Source organism: Terrapene carolina, unplaced genomic scaffold, assembly GCF_002925995.2.
Source record: "Terrapene carolina triunguis isolate 2854851 unplaced genomic scaffold, T_m_triunguis-2.0 Scaffold461, whole genome shotgun sequence".
Lineage (NCBI taxonomy): Eukaryota > Metazoa > Chordata > Testudines > Emydidae > Terrapene > Terrapene triunguis.
Window position 1 is genome coordinate 1,982,947 of NW_020664812.1, and position 12,900 is coordinate 1,995,846.

The 12,900-nt window shown below is 53.8% G+C and overlaps 1 protein-coding gene across 1 annotated transcript; it reads right to left on the reverse strand.

The window, feature by feature from the left end:
- Window positions 1-1,013: 1,013 nt before the first annotated feature.
- On the reverse strand, window positions 1,014-11,284 carry LOC112117122 (zinc finger and SCAN domain-containing protein 32-like). The gene is made up of 4 exons (XM_029913124.1): window positions 10,397-11,284; window positions 10,098-10,200; window positions 9,596-9,709; window positions 1,014-1,996 (listed from the first exon to the last, which is right to left on the reverse strand). The coding sequence occupies exons 1-4, from the start codon at window positions 10,919-10,921 to the stop codon at window positions 1,827-1,829; spliced, it is 912 nt and encodes a 303-aa protein (XP_029768984.1). The 5' UTR covers window positions 10,922-11,284; the 3' UTR covers window positions 1,014-1,826.
- Window positions 11,285-12,900: the final 1,616 nt, after the last annotated feature.

Below are 12,900 nucleotides of genomic sequence, written 5' to 3' on the forward strand. Positions count from 1 at the left end.
AGAGCAGCGCGTTTTTTCCCGTGTAGCCAGCCCCCGACCCGGCACCAGCCCCCAGTTCTGCCCCCTTCCTATCACTACAGCCCCATCTCACCTCCTGACCCTGGCTGGGTGCCCCTGGGCCCCTCATAGCAGGGGGCTGTCCAGGAGGGTCTCCTTGCATCCATAAGGGGGCGTCTGGTGGGTGCTGTCACCTCTGCCAGAGACCCCCAAGAAACCAACTGGCTTCCTCCGCATGTGGGGAGGGGCTCCTACTTTCTGATTTGGGCTGGTGGGGGGGAAGTTTCCGTGATGTCAGAGCCCCGGGGGGTGTGTGTGTCAAATCATGACTCTGAAGTGGCAGGGCAACCTCCCCCCCACCCCCCAACCCCACTCAGATTCTGCTAGGGGGCTGGGCTGGGATCTCTAGGGAGGGAGACACAGGAAAAAACAGCTGCCATTATGGAACCCAGGAGTCCTGGCTCCCAGTCCCCCTGCTCTAACCTCTAGACCCACCTCCGCTCCCAGAGCCAGGGATAGAACCCAGGGGTCCTGGTGCCCAGCCCCCACCCTAATGGCTTCAGGAAGAGTTTTCCATATTAATTTGTCACAATCCTGCATCAGTAATAACTCCCTCTTTATAATTTTCTCGTACCGATCTTCTCAAAATACTCAGGACAGTATACTACCTTTGTTAAAATGGGCCTTCTCCCGAAAAAGTGTTATCTGCAGTGATCGATAATGAGCGTTCTTTATTATTATTTTCACGAACCGCACTCTTCCAAATGATCAGGAGAGATCCCTAATGACTTCAAGATGAAAACTCCGTGAGAAAATCGTCACAAGTCACTTCTGCAGCAGAACTACACCCAGTCCTTTCCCGAGGTATCCATGCCTGATGCGATTTCAGGACGGGGGCATCCGTTATCATTTGTTTTTCTGTTCTGTGATGGTCTCTGTATCTCTGTTGGCTCTCTCTGGGTGCTGTGACTGCTGGCTCAGATCAGATCACCTGTTCCTCTTGTGTGGTCCTTGTATGACCTGGGTGCCACTGCACCCATCACAGTTTTGGTAGTCCACTCCAGGTGTCTCCCTACTGGCTGGACGCTCACAGCAGTGCCTGCCTCCAGGGCTGCTAGATCCTTGTCTGACCTGTTGTACTCTAGTGCCTGCTTTCTCTGATGGCCATCTTTCTTCAGTATCCCCATCCTTCTGGCACCAACATTGGTCTCCCCTCATTGATAGCAGAGTTTTGGGCCTTTGTTCCATCAGTGCCTGGACTGGATTGAACTGTTTGGCACCGCTGTGATGTGGTACTCCTGTATGCCAAAAATGCTAACTAGGGTCTGAACCAGAAGAAACAGCCCATTCACCTTACCATCACTCTGTGGGTGTGTGGTGGGCAAACTCCCATTTACATGCCAATTTCTTGAATTCTTCTGAAGCAAATTGGGTCAGCTGTCAATGAATACAGTATCCAGAAAGCCATATCTCACAAAGTAGCCCCTCAGTTTGCCAGTCAGTTTGTTTCTTGTATCAAGCATTGCATCAGGGCATTGAGCTCAGAAAAATATTTACAGTTTTCACTGTAATCAAGTACTGGAGTGGAAGGTAAGTCTGTGCCCACCTTTTCCCATGGTTGGGTGGGCAGCTCATGTGGTGACAGTCTTTCTGCTGGCGGTTATCACATAACAGGCCTGTCACCCCTTCTCTCCAGGAGCGGAATTATGTATTCATTCCCAGCCAGTAAACTCACCCTTGAGCCTATCTAAAAAGCTGTCAGTGCCCATGTGTGAGGTAGGTAGTTTTTGCATGACATCCTTATGACAGGAGGCAGGGACAACAGCTCCTCAAAATATGGTTCCATCCTGCATGCTCAGGTCATCTTTAATTTGGAAATGGGGTTTTATGCCTATGAGTGCTTGGCTTTTGTCTTCTTCCCACGCTGCTAGGATCGCTCTCTGGACTGCCAGTAGCCAGGTGGCCTTTTCTGTAGCGTCTTTGATTTCCATCAGCTTCGCTGTTGAAATTGGGAGACAGCAGCATGTTAATGGATTCAATGTCCTGAGCCCCTTCCCCCAACTGGCTGATGCAGGGTATATTTGCCCTGCTGTGGGTTTCAGCCAACACCAGTTGTTATCGTGGACAATATCCAGGGCTTAAATTCTCATAGAGTATTTCCAGGAGGGCCCCCTCCACCTCCACCCCTCAAAATGCTATGAAAACTCCAGGGGGGTTGAAAATATTTACTGGAGTTCTGCTCTGGGCAGCTCCGGCTGAAATTAAGCCCTGACGATATCCGCTCTCTACCTGGTAGTGCTGGAGGTGCATCAACATGTGCTGCTATGGTCTTGGAGTGCTAAGAAGGTGCTTTGCCTTGATTGTCTCTCGGGGTTTGTGGTCTATTACTAGGTGGCTGTAGATGCACTGATGGAATTGCTCCACTACAGCACCAAATATCCTCGTCAGAAGCTCATTTTCTAGTTGGGCGCACCCCTGCCCAGTCTCTGTCAGGGCTTTGCTGTCATCACTGACTGGCTGCTCCTGCAAAAGAGCCCCCCCTTCCCCAATGCATCCCACTGAAGTGTCACTGACTCTCCTGGCTGGTGGTGCTTCAGGACAGGAGCATCCTTTATCACTTGTTTTGGCACGTCAAATGCTTGCTGGTGGGGACAGCCAACATCCTGCCTTGTGAGCTAACATCTGGGTTCAGCTCCTGCAGCCAGGTGTGGACATTGTACCATTCCTATGAAGTGCTTGTGACATTGGGCCAGAAAGGGTTAAGCAACTAGCAGGTTAAATTACCAAAATTCAACCTTTAAAGACATATTAGAAAAGTATGTAAATGATAATTACAACCATTCCTTATAATTAGCTAACAAAGCCATGTTAGATAGAGTAGAGCTTTGAAATGCAGACCTGTATTATTAGCGTATTAGAGAAATACAAAGTGTACTTGTTTACTTATACCTTGTTAGATGTTAACCATGTAACCAGATGGTTCCTGTCTCTTACTGTATTCTATTGATTCAGAGATCAAAGGGGAACAGTAAGAGATAGCTGGAACTTGTGTGTAATAATATAATTGTCCTTATTTCTCTTTGAAGTTTGTAGTAAATTATCTATGAACTGCTTAATGGAGAATTTCCTTAGGCTGATGAATGCAACTAATTACCTGGTATACATAGTAAATAGAAGGTTTTACTTCAAAGCCACTATTCTTCACCCAAGGAATACCTGTTGTCAAGAGGCTATTGATAGCCTGCCAGAGATCTATAAAAGAACTCAAGGGCCCTGACCTGTTATCTTAGATCTGCTTAAGCTTGGTCAGGGGAAGCTTGAGTCACAAGACTGAGGTCTCCAGCTCCAGTCTGGATTATCCTGCTAATTCTCATGGAAGAATTAGAACAAACTCTGGATATGGACGGCATATTTTGGACATAACCTGATGAATTGATTCTGAAAGAACTTTTTGCAACTCAGCAGCTCACCATCTCTGCTATGAAACTGACCTAAGAATTTTATTCATATCTGTATGTGTAATGATCTTTTAACCACAATACTCTCTCTCTTCTTTTTTAATAAATCTTAGTTTAGTTAATAAGAATTGGCTGTAAGTGTGTATTTGGGATTGACCGGTGGGTAATGTGCCTGATCCTTTGGGATTGGTAGAACTTTATATATGATGAACAAGATTTTCAGTAATCCTCATCACATTTGATTTGGCTGTCTGGGTGAGAGCCAAAGCTGGATATCTTTAAGGGAGTTGTGTCTTTGGCTTCTGGGTAACCAGTAAGATATTGTAGAAACTGTTTTGTTGTTGCTTGCTTGGTGTATAGAATAACCATCAGTGTTGGGGATTGTGTGCCCCGTTCTCTGCAGTTTGCCCTAATTGAGCAATCTCAGTGTGGCCCTCCCTAGGGCCCTGGTCACAGCGCTGTACCCCTTTCCCACCCCCTGCTCACGCTTAACAGGCACAGACCACCCTGGGACATGGCCTGTTGTGCGTCTTTCCCTCCTATTCCTCTCTTCAGCTTCCCTCTCTCCAACAGCCCCTTGCAGCCTCTGAGCTCTGCTCCCCAAAGCTCCAGGCCTGCCTGCACGGAGGCTCTTTCTATACTGGCTCCTGTGGCGTGCAGCCCACTCACAGAGAGCCGCGCTGCATTGGTCTGGTTTATCCCCAGTGGAGCAAGGCCAGGACAAACCACAGCTGCTGGGGTTTTATAAGAGAAATAAACCAAACAGATTGGAGCCCCACGCTGTAGGCAGTTAGCCACAAGCCTGCCATCACCTGATCATTGCTCATAGGTTGCATCCCTTCCCCCATCTTGTGTCTGTCCATCATTTGTCACTGGAAGCTCTTTGGGGCAGGGGCTGTGTCTGTGCAAGGCCAAGCAAAGTGGGGTCCTAACACTGCCTGGGGCCTTGGGGAGTGACTGCATAGTTAACAGCTTAGGGAATTGTACTGATGATGCCCCAGCCAGGACAGAATATGCTTCTGTCTCCCAGCGCTGTGGCCCCTCCATGGCTAATGAAAATAACCAGTCCTAAAGCCAGTGGCTCTGACTCCAATACAGACAGGAAGCAGTAAGAAGGGGCCACACCTGACATCCTGATATCAGCTGGGCTGCAGATTGGGCTGGGTTGGCGTACTTTCCTCAGGTAGCTGCCAGCTTGTTTCCCAGGATCTAAGCTTCTATCTGAAGGTGGTGAAGAAAACCTTCAAGACATGAGCTAAAGGGTGAAGCGATGTCTGCTGGCATCTGCAGACAGCCTGAAACAATAGAGCTGAGAGTTGTGAACTGTGCCCAGTAATGTCAGTTGACCATTGGCGTGTCTAACGAGAGCTAAAGCCACACACTGAGATCCGGAAGTCTCAGGACCAGTCTCTACAGACAACAACCCCTCTGGGAGTATTGTTACATCAACCTGCTTAACGATTCCATGGCCAATTGCAGCACACAGGGGGGATGAAAACCAGCCCAGGCAGGGCTGCTGTGAATGGCATCCCAGCTGAGCTGCAGGCAGAGTCTGGCATAGCACCAGCACTCTCCTCCCCTGACCCCAGCACCTGAGTGAAAGCTGCTGAGGCCACCAGCTGCCCTCCGGCCCCCAAGTGTCCAGTCTGGCAGAAGGTAGGTGGTAGTGAGCCATCCGCCTTGAAGAACATCTGACGCTGAAAGTGGTGCCTACATCCAGCTGTTACATCTTGGCTGAACCTTCCACTGGTGAAAACTGCCATAACTTTGCTACCTTCCATGGAGTGAGGCCAATTTGCACCAGCTGGCCCCTTGTCATTACACCATACGCTGCTAGGGCCACCACCACCTTTGGGTACATCTACAGTACGAAATTATTTCAAAATTATTCTATTCGAATTTTCGGAAGCAATTTTATACATTTGGTCTTTTGTGTCCCCACTAAAGTGTGTGAATTCGGCGGAGTGCGTCCACAGTACCGAGGCTAGCATCGAATGTCGGAGCGGTGCACTATGGGTAACTATCCCACATTTCCCGCAGTCCCATCCGCCCATTGGAATTCTGGGTTAAGCTCCCAGTGCATGACGGGGCAAAAACATTCTCGCAGGTGCTTCTGGGTGTGTGTCGTCAGTCGCTCCTCCCTCTGTGAAAGCTATGGCAATCGTTTCGCGCCTTTTTGGTGTACAGACGCCATACTGCTTTCAGCAGACAGTGCACCGCTTCTCTCCTGGTACTATGAATCCACCTCGCATTTCCTCTCGTCTTTCTATGTAATCTCTATAAGTATCTACTTTTTCTCTTCCTCATCGACCGCTTCCGCTGCCAACTCTACTCGGCCATCGTGAACCGAGCAGCACAGCTTCCGCCGCCAACTCTATAGATAAGATTGATAACAGCACATCTCTTCACTCTCGCATGCTCAAACCCTCTCACACACATGCTTGTGTGTTGGTGGGCAGCCGCTGTATTTTCAACAGTGATGATCTGTTATCACTTACACTGCAGAGGTGGGAACGCTGCAGCATCTTTAGCTGGACACCAAAACTTTTAGCATACTATTGTGATAATAATGCCAATCTTTAGACCAGGGTTAAAAAAACTCAGCAGATTAAATTATTTTTCTGGCAACTGGCAAATCCATAAAAAAAATCTAGGCCGGTCAAATACCAGCCAGGTGGTAACCCTACCCCAGGTTGACAAAATGTCTTATGGAAATACCAATTTGGGGAAACCAAACCTTTTGTTGGGAAGGATTCTCAGGTCTAGGATGGAATTTCTGGTCAAACCCAGACAGACTCCAGCATAAGCCCTCAGTCAGGCTGATGATTTCAGCTATTTAAATCTGAAATTTCACAGTGTTGTAATTGTAGGGGTCCTAACCCAAAAAGGAGTTGAATCATAGAATACCAAGGTTGGAAGGGACCTCAGGAGGTCATCTAGTCCAACCCCCTGCTCAAAGCAGGACTACTCCTCAGATTTTTGCCCCAGATCCCTAAATGGCCCCCTCAAAGATTGAACTCACATCCCTGGGTTTAGCAGGCCAATGCTCAAATCACTGAGCTATCCCTCCCCCCTGTGGGGGGTCACAAAGTTATTGTAGGGGGGATTGTGGTATTGCTATCCTTACTTCTGAGCTGCTGATGGCGGCAGCGGTGGCGCCTTCATTGCTGATGTCATAACTATAAAGGGAAGGGTAACAGCCCTCCTGTGTACAATACTATAAAATCCCTCCTGGCCAGAGACTCCAAAATCCCTTTACCTGTAAAGGGTTAAGAAGCTCAGGTAACCTGGCTGACACCTGACCCAAAGGACCAATAAGGGGACAAGATACTTTCAAATCTTGGTGGGGGGAAGGCTTTTGTTTGTGCTCTTTGTTTTGGTGGTTGTTCACTCTTGGAACTGAGAGGGACCAGACATCCATCCATGCTCTCCAAATCTTTCTGAACAAGTCTCTCATATTTCAAACTTGTAAGTAAACAGCCAGGCAAGGCGTGTTAGTTTTATCTTTGTTTTCTCAACTTGTAAATGTACCTTTTACTAGGGTGTTTACCTCTGTTTGCTGTAACTTTGAACCTAGGGCTAGAGGGGGTTCCTCTGGGCTCTTTAAGTTTGATTACCCTGTAAAGTTATTTTCCATCCTGATTTTACAGAGATGATTTTTACCTTTTTCTTTAATTAAAAGCCTTCTTTTTAAGAACCTGATTGATTTTTCCTTGTTTTTAGATCCAAGGGGGTTGGATCTTGATCCACCAGGAGTTGGTGGGAGAAAGGAGGGGGGATGGGTAATTTCTCCTTGTTTTAAGATCCAAGGGGTTTGGATCTGTATTCACCAGGGAATTGGTGAAGAGTCTCTCAAGGCTACCCAGGGAAGGGAATTAGCACATTGGGAGTGGTGACAGCGGACCAGATCTAAGCTGGTAGTTAAGCTTAGAAGTTTTCATGCAGGCCCACACATCTGTACCCTAAAGTTCAGAGTGGGGAAGGAGCCTTGACAGCTGAGCATCTGGAGAGTGGTGGCTGCTGGTCGGGAACCCAGCTCTGAAAGCAGAGCTGCCGCCAGCAGCAGTGCAGAAGTAAGGATGGCATGGTATGGTATAGCCACTCTTACTTCTGTGCTGCTGCCTGCAGAGCTGGGCTGTCAGTCAGCAGTCGCCACTCTCCAGCCACCCAACTTTGAAGGCAGCAGCACAGAAGTAAGTGTGGCCTGGTATGGTATTGCTACCCTTACTTCTGCGCTGCTGCTGGCGGGGCGCTGCCTTTAGAGCTGGATGCCTGGCCAACAGCCACTGCTCTCCGGCCGCCCAGCTCTGAAGGCAGTACAGAAGTAAGGGTCGCAATACTGCTACCCCCCACAAAATAACCTTGCAACACCCCCGCAACTCCCTTTTGGGTCAGGACCCCCCACTTTGAGAAATGCTGGTCTCCCTTGTGAAATCTGTATAGAATAGGGTAAAAGCACAGAAAACACCAGATTTCATGGGGGAGAGACCAGATTTCATGGTCCGTGACGTGTTTTTCACGGCCACGAATTTGGTAAGGCCCGATGTATAGCGCAGCCCCAGTGGGGACTCTGACCACTGCGCTGCAGTGTCAAACCTCTTTGCCTCTGGCCCAATGGCTCCATGTTATTTATACCAAGAAGAACAGCTCCAAGAGGAAAGAACGAGAGACTGACACTATACCTGTTGCTCAGAACTCTCCCACAATCAGACAGAGCAATGTCTCCCGTCCCCCAGGCATGGGCTCTGACCACAGAGCTATTGTCCAGCCCAGTAGAGCGCTTTCTCTTTCAAATTTTTTGTGAAACATTTGGCAAGGCCTTATTTTTGCTCCCATGTGGAATGCAAACCCGGTCAGAACCCTGCAGTTTTCCCTCAGCACCCTTGTTTTCCGGCCAGCCCTCGTTGCAATGTTGTTAAAGCTGCAGCTATGCCTGGCAGACAGCCGGGAATCGGGCGCAGTCTCCTCTCGGAATGAGACACTGGAGGAGCTGCAAGGGCAAGCCCAGGAACAACTGATCTCCAACGCCCGCTACTCACCATTCCCAATCACCCATCTATCCCCTTCGCAGTCTCCAAACCCCAGGACCCAGATCCCTCCCATCCCCTTCTCGACGCCCCCATGAGCAACCCTCCCGCTCCTTTCTATTTCCCATGCCCGTATGACCGATCACCTCAACACACCACTCCTTCTCCGGCCCAACCCCCCCGGGTCCTCCGCCTCAGTCATGGACTCCAAAGGTCAATCGCCCTGGGTCCAGACCCTTCCGTACGACCCCCTTGCTCACAGCCAATTATCACTGCCCAAAGGAATGGCCACCCTACCTGGATCCCTGGGGCAGCTTGTGGGCAGGACCGGGCCTGGCACTCAGGAGAGCAACGCTGGCTTCCTGCCTCTGCAACATGCTCCCAGCGTGACCGTGGGCTCCCCAAGTGGCCAAAGGGGTGATGATCCCTGCTATGTGTGCAGGCCGGGAGACTGTCTATGTCACACCCCAGCCAGCAGGGTCCAGAGACTGGCTGGGGTCTCTAGGCACTAGCTCACTACTAACCATTGGTCAGTCCCTGTGCTCAGGAGCGGGGTGCCCAGGCCTTGCTGGGCCTGCAGCCCCCTAGCTGAGTCCTCCCCCTGTGCGGTGTGGGGCGGAGATAGGAACTGCCCCAGCCCCCTCAGGGTTTGTTCTCCCTGACCCTGGCAACCCAGGGCCAGGCTCTCTGGCTCTTGACCCATTTGCAGAGCAGGCTGAAGGGGAGGGGATGTACCCACTCCCAAATTGCACGTCCTTAAAATAAAAGCCAGTGATGTCACCTCCCTCCATCCCCAAACCACCCCATGCCCCGTGCTCTGCACCTGCCTAGCGACAACCAAGCCCATCACAGGACAGAGCCCAGCTTGGTGCCAGGGGCCAAAGGGGCTGGATTTGGTTCCCAGTTCCCATGCACTGGCCAAGCACCAAGGCAGGGGATGCCCCGTGCTGGCATCACAGCAGCTCCACTCCATTTTCTGAGGAGGCAGAAGGGCACATGGGAGAGCTCAGTGTTCCACTGGCCCTGCCCACACCACGCCCGCTCTGCCCGCTGCGGTCCCAGCCTTTCCGACCATCACAGCTAGTCACAGAGCAGGTCTCGCTCACTGCTCACCTTCACAGTCACCACTAGGGGTCTCCATCTCCTCAGGGCCCTGGGGATCCGGGACAAGCGCCTCAGCCCCTCCTTCCAGCCAGAAGACAGCATCTGGGCCATGGGTGGAAAATCCTGTTTGAGGAAAGAGAGCAGGGGAACTCACAACGTGCCACTGAGAGCTGGTCCCACAGCTGGACACACCCCACAGGGCAGGGCAAGCGGCAGCCCCACAGGGCAGGACAGGAAATTTCCCACAGGGCAAGGCAGGAAATTCCCCACTGGGCAGGGCAGACCCCGCAGGATGGGACAGCCCCTGCTGGGCAGGGCAGACCCCACAGGGCAGGGCAGGCCCCACAGGGCAGGATGGTGCACCGCAGTCCATAACTCCAGCTGTGCCAGGAACATCGTCACCCAGCCCCAGTGCCAGAGCCGGCTTCCTCCCTTCTCCAGGGACAGGACGAGGACTCAGGTTCCTCCCTCCCACAACATCGCAGACAGAACAGGGATTGTGACTCCTCACCCAGTGCGTCGTGAACTGCCGGCGTGGCGTTCCTCTGCTTGTCCTCCTTCCCGGGCATCTCCTCAGAGGTACACACGACCTCCGCCTTCAAGGTCACTGGGGCCTGGAACAACACGCAACCCTCACTCAGCACCCGCTGCTCCCGGGACCATCCCCTGCCCGCCGCCTCCAGGGACCATCTCCTGCCCTGCAGCTGGTCTGGCAGGACCATCCCCCACTCAGCATCCGGTGCCCCGGGACAATTCCCTCCCTGGTTTGTCTTTGCCTCCCTGCCTACATTCCCCCCCAGACCAGGATACCTGGGACGGCCACCCAGGCTCCTGGGGAATAAGCTGGAAATCCTCTGCCAGGGCCACGGCCTCCTGGCCACTCTCCAGGCCATGCTCCCGCACCCAGCTCTGCATTTCCTCAGGCAGGAGGCTCAGGAACTGTTCAAGAACCAGCAGCTCCAGCACCTGCTCCTTGGTGCGGGTCTCTGGCTGCAGCCAGCGATGGGAAAGTTCCCACAGGTGGCCGTAAACCTCCCGTGGCCCCTCTGCCTCCCGGTAGCGGAAGCCCCTGAAGCGCTGGCGCTGCGTCTCCATGTCGTGGCGGCGCAGGACAGTTCCCTTCACCTTGGCACCGTCACCAGCCTCCCTGGCCTCCAGGCTGGCGTGGGACTGTTGGTCTTCCCCACCGAGGGGGTGTGTGTCTCGGGCTCCCCCCAGCGCCCTGGGCTCCTGGCAGGTGTCAGTCACTCGTTTGGTGGTGGCGAGATCGGGCTCAGTCTCCCCCCCTTCCCCATCTCCCCGTGGGGCTGTGGGGGGCAGGGGGCCCGGCCCCATGAAGCTCTGGCTTCTCCTGCAAACATAGCTGATTCACCATCTGTTGCAATCCCTGACACCTGCTGAGTTCATCATTCACCCAGGCCTGCCTCGAGGGAGGGTGGTTCCCCACTGACTCTGGCTCCTCCCTCAGGGCAGGCCTGGTTGGCTGGTCTTGCTCCTCCATCTTCACCTGCTCGGGCAGAGATGCTCCCTGCTCTGTGCCCATCTTCTATCCTGGGCTTGGCTGGAAATCCAGCCCTGGCCCGTGCTCCAGCTCCCTCGGCCCTGTACGGCGGATGATGTCCAGCTCCGCTCCTGAACCTCCGTCCCTAGCACTGACGGGTGTGAGAGGCTGTGGCAGGGGGTCTCCATGCCACGCCACTCTGGCAGACGGCCTGCAGACAAACCAGTCCACAATTTTTTTTGCAGCCAGGCTGAGGTAAGCCCCTCACCCCAAGTGCCAGGCCCTTCCCAAAGCCAGAGGGGGAGACAGCCCCTGCCCTGGGGGGTACCAGAAGAAAGGCAAAGGATAGTATTTGTGGGATAGGGGTGACGTGATAATCAGCATGCACCATGCCCATTCCAAGCAGATCTTTCTCAAGGCACTGGAGGTTTGAGCTAGCGGGCCGAGGAAGGAGGGTGGTGGCTGGTTCTCCACAGAGGGAGCAAAGGGACGTTCACCAGGCTGCGGGAGCAGAGACTGTATGGTCAAGGCAATGGAGTGGGAGTTCAGGGCTGGACAGGGCAGCGACAGTGGGGGTGTCTGGTGTGGAGGGAGAGGTGGGACAGGGAGCCCACGGAGGCTCCCATCAACAAGCGGGCAGGGGGCCCCTACGATGCATCAACCCCGCCTCCCCCTAGGGCCAGCGTTTCCCGAAAGGGAAGGACGCCTTTGAACCCCAGGAACCAGGCTTGGCTGAGTCAGGCGGGCGGAGCGCCAGCCAGAGCCAGCCGCCGGGGGCAGAGCGCGCAACCCTGGCACATCCCACAGCACCCGGGGCCCAGGGCTGCCCTGCGGGGGCCAGGTTTGGCACACGGCTCCTTGGCCCAGCTGCCCCTGCAGGGGGCAAGTCCCGTCGCGCTGCGGCGGAGCTCCTGGAGAGATGCGCGCCAGAACCCCGCCAGCCCCTGCCCAGCCACTGCGCTCCAGCCCCGGTCTGGCCCCGGAGCGCAGCTGGGCACGACGGAGGGGTGGCTGGAGGACGCTGCCCTTCCGTGGGAGCCTACAGCCACTCACCGCGACCCGCGAGCGGCCGGCGCGGAGCGCAGCCAGCCCGGCCCGGGGCGCACGGACAAGCCGGGGGAAGCTGCGCCTGCAGTGCGAGCCCTCCCCTCCCCTCCGGGAGCCCTTCCCCTGCAGAGGGCGCCGGGAAATGTAGTTCGCCGGACTCACATGGGAGCCGGGCGAGGGCTGGAGGGGACTCCCGTCCCCTGCCTTCCCTTGTCCGGGGGGAGCAGTGGGTGCGTGGCAAGGGGCAGGGTGGAGAGCCCCGGGGCTGGGGAGCCCACACTCGGGGAAGGCAGCAGGAGGCTGGGGGAACTTACCAGAGGGTCGCTAGTGTGTGTGCTGTGCCGCCCGGGGTCCTGTGGGGACTGGTGCTGTATGAATACCTAGGACAGAGGGGTCGGGTCGAGCTATTGATGCGCAGACTGACAAACAGCTACTCAACGAGTTTAGGTCGACTTTAGCCGCGTTAAATCGACTTAAGCCTGGACACGTTTACACTACGAAGCCCTTTCTTTCGACTTAAAGGGCCCTTTAAACCGGTTTCTTAACACCACCTCGACAAGGGGATTAGCGATAAAATCGGCCTTAGGGGGTCGGAATTGGGGTAGTGTGGACGGAATTCGACATTATTGGCCTCCGGGAGCTATCCCACAGTGCTTCATTGTGACCGCTCTGGACAGCACTCTCATCTCAGATGCACTGGCCAGGTAGACAGGAAAAGTCCCGCGAACGTTTGAATTTCATTTCCTGTTTGCTCAGCGTGGAGAGC